Genomic DNA, 5,736 nt, shown 5'->3' on the forward strand with positions numbered 1-5,736 from the left:
TGTTATTTTAAGTGCATTTTATGAGTTCAAATTGACAGCACTTATTATAAAGTCAAAAATTGTCAACATGAAGTTATAATGATAAAAATCAAAAACTGAAATCAGGAATGAAGGATGATAATCCCAGTTCCCAATTTCTGTATTTTAATTGTCGAATATCAAGAAAATCCACCTATTACACCCCATGTGTAGATAAGGGGCTGAGGAAACAGACATTGTCATGTACTGTAAGTGGGAGTTCAGTACAAACAGGCTGTAACTCAAATTGTGTGTACACTTTTACCCAACATATAGCCTACAAATACACTCTCATAAGTATGCAAAAAATGCAAATGTTCACTGTAACACTGTGTCAGAAAACAAAAACAAACAGAAACAACCTAAAAGTTCAATAATGAAGGCTTTCCTGCTTAAATAAATTATGCTACATCCACACCATGGAGTACCAAGCAAATATTATGTAATGATAAGGAAAAATAGTCTTACTTAGGTAAAAACTGCAATTTTCAGCAGCAGCAACTAAAACATACTAAGTGCTTATTAAGTATCAGGCACTTGTGTTAAGTGTTTTAAAAAATGAATTCATTTAATCTCATAAAAATCTCATGACATAGGGGGAAAAGGAGATACACAGATACTAAGTAATTTTCCAAGGCAACACAGCTAGTAAATGGTAAAGGAACCAGGATTTAAACCAAGATTGCGTCACTGCAGAATTTACACTCTTTAACTGTAATATAGTTTAAAACGGTATTCATACTATGAACCAATTAATGTTTTTAAATATATAGTAATACTTAGCTTATACTTATAAGTGTGTAATATAAAACTCTGTAGCTAGGCGTAAAAAATACACTCTCCAGCCTTGAGAAAGTAAGAAAAAGGGACTTTTACATTTCACATAATAACCTTCAGGACTATTTAAAATTTCTTTCTAAATAATTCCAAAATAACTTACAGAGCTATTTAAAATTTCTTTCTAAAGTAACCAAATATTACTTTTATAAAATTTGTAAACAATATTTTTCAAAAATCCTGAATACACAATTGGCATTTATTCATCTTGTAATCTCAGGAAACTCTTCAATTAAATAGGTCCAGTAACTTCAAAAGAGGTAAAGTTAGTTTTTTCACAAGTTGAATTCCTATCAACACCCAACAACTCCTCAAATTCCTTACCATAAATATGTTAGAAAAACATTGAAAACTTCCAATAAACACTAAAACTAAAACTAATGAGGTATTTTCAATCTCTTACTACTCTTAAAATTATTTTTACTCAATTATTCTGGATAGGCACATTCAACTGACATGCTCAAGGCTATACTATTCTTGTACAATTGTTTGTGAACAGTCACACATATTACAATTCAAAGACAGGCCAAGTGTAACTGAAGTTCAAATGTGCACTACACGTACTATTCATTCATTCACACATTTGGCAAATATTTACCGAATGCCCACTATGGGTCAAGGACTGTGCTAGGCACTGGGAATACAACAGAATAAGAAAGACAAGGTATCTGACCTCCTGAAACATATTCTACTGCGAAAACTTAGGAAAAATTTTATTCTGATGTGTCGCGTGTTACTTTGGCATCACAAGTTAACATATTAGTGATGACGAATGTCCTTACATTTGGGATTAAATAGAATGGCATGTGCATGGTTGTTTTCTGGTGTTTATATTTTTGTTTGGCTTTGGGCTTTTTGCCACGAAAAAAACTTGATTTTTATTGTCTCCTTGAATGACACAGCTCAACCTCTAGTTAGAGCATATATCGCCTTATGTTTTTAAATAGCATTTTATATTCATTCACTAACAAAAAAAATTATTTTTTTAGAGCACTTTAGGTTTACAGGAAAATTGAGAGTACAGTATAGACACATCCCCATACCCCTCCTGTGCTGACACACGCATAGCTTCCCCCACTATCAACATCCCCCACCAGAGCAGTACATCTGTTACAAGAGATGAATCTACATGGTTTGATAAATCAAAGTTTATTATTGTTTAAGAAAACAATGGGACTTCAAAGAACTGTGCAACTGTGGAAACACCTCTGTGAAACTATTCTCAGGAAGGCAGAAGGCTGGAGAAGAAATGGCTGGGGCCACATAAAAGCTAAAATGCACTGAATAAAGCTTACTCTGTACCAGTCAACGTACTGAAAGCACGTTAAATGTATTATTTCACATAAACTTCCCAGTAACTCCAGTTGGAGCATTATCTCCACTTTGAGATAAGACAGCAAACGTAGATAGGCTAAGTAAGTTGCCCAAAGTCACTCAGTTGAAAGATGGCAGAACCTGGCAGCCTGAACTGAGCCTAAGCAGGGTCTTGAATGGCGGTAGGCCTCTAAAGCCATAGTAGAGAGATGTACCATTGTATATTTAATCTTGCAGGCAGTGTGAATGGAGATTTAGAAGATTCTCAAGGAGAGCAATAGAGCCCAACTTTAGGAAGATAACTTTGGTCCACAGTGTGTGTAATGACCTGAACAAGAGGGCAACTGAAGTCAGTGGTATCAATTAAGAAGCAGTAGGCCAGGCGCGGCAGCTCACGCCTGTAATCCCAGCACTTTGGGAGGCCAAGGCAGGTGGATCACAAGGTCAGGAGATCGAGACCATCCTGGCGAACAAGGTGAAACCCCGTCTCTACTAAAAACACGAAAAAAAAAAATTAGCCGGGTGTAGTGGCAGGCGCCTGTAGTCCCAGCTACTCGGGAGGCTGAGGCAGGTAAATGGCATGAACCTGGGAGGCAGAGCTTGCAGTGAGCCAAGATCGCACCACTGCACTCCAGCCTGGGAGACAGAGCGAGACTCCATCTCAGAAAACAACAACAACAACAACAAAGAAGCAGTAAAGGGGTCCACGTAACTTGAAATGCTTCAAAGCTAGGAACTTGCTGAATGGAGACTACAACACGGCCTCCTGATATCCTCCTCCCCGGGGAATTTTATTTCCATTAAATCAAGATGTCAAAGACTTGTGAATAAGAAACTGGTGAACTGTACATCAAAACCAAACACCTTTACCCATTATCTAGCAGAATTATGTTTTCTAAACTGTGTTAAACGGAGAACAACCACGCAGGGATCTTGCTGAGCCTGAGCTGGACTGAGAAAAATCTAACGGATGTGCTGGGACTGCCAGGAAACACCCCAGCCTCCTCCTGGAAAAACTAAACTGCCTTGGAAAGGAAAGGAAAGGAAAAGGAATAGGAATTCTGGGGACTCTAAAACACCTTGGTTGTTTCCTTCATTAAACAAACATTACATTTTGAGTATCAAACACTTAACTGACTACACATGTGATGCTACAATTTTCACTCTTACCACAATTAACTCAGCAATTAAGAATTATTTTATGGGGGTTTCCGAAGGGGCTTAGAATGTGGTGTGAATGGGAGTGAAGTGTGAGTGAGAAATGTTAGGTAAGAAATAGAAAAATTCCTTTCTTATACAAATATTTGGAAGGGAGCACTGAACTTTGTTTTCAACCTTACTGCACTTAACTCTTATGGCCTTACCTTAAGGATAGATCTAAAATCCAACCCTTAGGTGGCTTCAGGTCAGTCATCGCTATTCTGCTAGTATTTTATGACTTTTCCATATATGGTAGAAAGAATAATGCCCCCTCCTCCTACAAAGACATCCACATCCTAATCTCTAGAATTTGTGAATATGTTACCTTCCGTGGCAAAGGAGAATTAACTTTGCAGGTGAATTAAGATTGCTAATCAGCTGATCTTAAACTAGATTACTTTGGATTATCTGGGGAGGCCAACCTAATCACAGTGATCTCAAAAGTAGAAGATGGCGGGCGGAGAAGACGGGGGGGGGGGGGGCGCGCCAGGCCAGGTGGCTCATATCTGTAATCCCAGCACTTTGGGAGGCCAAGGAAGGAGGATCACTTGAGCCCAGGAATTCAAGACCAGCCTGGGCAACACGGCAAAACCCCATCTCTACAAAAAAAAAAAAATGCAAAAATTAGCCGGGAGTGGTGGTGCACACCTGTAGTCCCAGCTATGAAGCAGGAGGATCACTTGAGCCCAGGGGGTTTAGTCTTCGGTGAGCTGAGATCATGACACCACACTCCAGCGTAGGTGACAGAGCGAGACCCTGTCTCAAAAACCAACAAAACCACCCAAAAAACAAAAAAGTAGAAGACAGAGGTAGAAGAGACGTTAACAGGCAAGGAAGAGATTCGCCCAGAAGCTACAGAAAAGGACACAACATCACCAACACCTTGATTTTAGATCAGTGCGACCCCATCTGACTTCTCACAGCCCTAAGAACACCACATTTCTGGTGTTTTATGCCACTCAATTTGTAGTAATTCGTTACAACAGAAAAAAATAAACTAATATACCAGGCTTCTTCTAGTCCTTGGATTTCAGAAAAATTTTGACATCAGTAATTGCTACTAAAATGACCCTATAACCCAGGACACTGCCAGTCTTGTGAACTGTTTGGTACTACTTCCCAGGAAGAAAAATACAGAAATTGGGTTTATTTGTACATAATCCAATTTCATGTCTGCTGAGTTTAATTATTAAAAACTTAGGCTTGTAATTTTATTTCTTCCATTTCATTTATCTATAACTTTATGGTATTTTACAAAAGTACTGGCTGAGACAAATGGAGATTTTACTTTTTTAAAAAAGAAGACATTTACAAAAGAGAGGTGAAGCGCTGACAAGTTCAATCACTTGCCCAAGTTCAGAAAGTGATTCATCACCCAGTCATTAAATTAACAGATGTTTATCCAGACAGCAAGCTCCATGCTAGAGCTGTTTAGAACAAGACCCAGCAGAGCACAGCCTCTCCGTGTGAGTCCCATTCTCCTCAGCGTCCCAGAAATCGCCCTAGATCGCCTACCTAGCAGGGCTCTCCGCTGGTTACCCTCCCACCAGCATTCAACCCCAGCAAAACACGCGCAGTGTGGACAGAACCCGGTCTAGTAAGCAAATGCCACACAAAAGGACAACGAAAGGAAGTAAAACACCAAGCACGGATTCTAGGGGCCGAGGGCTGAGCCACAATCCACCGCAACTCCGGAAAACCGGGCCTCGGGCCTCGGGCCTCGGGCCTCGGGCCTCGGCTCCCCTTCCTACGCCAGGCTCCGCCCCTACTCCAGGCCTCGCCCACCGCGTCATTGGCGTAGTTCCCGCGACTCCCTCTCACCCGCCTGGGCTCCACCTTCTGCAGAAGCTCCGACTGCCGCTCCAACGCGCTCGCGAAACCGCCTAGGCGCGTCTTAGGCTCCGTGGCAGTGGAACTCCCACTGTCGGATCCACCCTCAGTGCCTACGCCCCGAAAGGGCCTGGAGAAGAGAAACACTCGCAGAAAATTGCTCTCGGCTGCCACAGCACGGGTCCGACACAGCGCCGCCATGACTTCTTTACCTCTGACCTTTGACCTCCCCGCCGCAATCGCGCGGGTCATGGGGCGGAGCGATAAGAGGTCCGCCCACCGGCCATAGAGCGCTGAAGGCCAACGGGGTGGGGCCTGCCTTTCTTTTGGGAGTGGCGTGGAGCGGGAAAGACTTGAGCTAAAATTGGTGGGCTAAATAGTTGGAAAGGGGCCCGGTAAGTTTTGCGTTAGAAGTACGTTTAAGTTTCAGGAATTTCGCCTTCCTGGGCATCCGTTGGTCCACATTGTACTGTAAATTCGGCTAACGTGACCTTCGTTCTCCCGCCCGGCGGTCCCCCCTACATGGCCGCCAGCACT

At 42.0% G+C, this 5,736-nt stretch overlaps 1 protein-coding gene across 2 annotated transcripts in view; it reads right to left on the reverse strand.

Moving 5' to 3' along the window:
* Positions 1 to 5,430, reverse strand: part of MRPS28 (mitochondrial ribosomal protein S28) — a 113,881-nt gene extending 108,451 nt beyond the window's left edge. The window contains exon 1 of one of the 2 annotated variants that reach the window (XM_011989081.1): positions 5,206 to 5,430. In XM_011989081.1, coding sequence (XP_011844471.1) covers positions 5,206 to 5,400 — 195 coding nt within the window. In that variant the 5' untranslated portion in view covers positions 5,401 to 5,430. Of the gene's footprint in view, positions 1 to 5,190 lie in introns of both variants that reach the window. The other variant, XM_011989080.1, reaches the window with a different exon arrangement.
* Positions 5,431 to 5,736: the final 306 nt, after the last annotated feature.

Source organism: Mandrillus leucophaeus, unplaced genomic scaffold (assembly GCF_000951045.1).
Source record: "Mandrillus leucophaeus isolate KB7577 unplaced genomic scaffold, Mleu.le_1.0 Scaffold346, whole genome shotgun sequence".
Lineage (NCBI taxonomy): Eukaryota > Metazoa > Chordata > Mammalia > Primates > Cercopithecidae > Mandrillus > Mandrillus leucophaeus.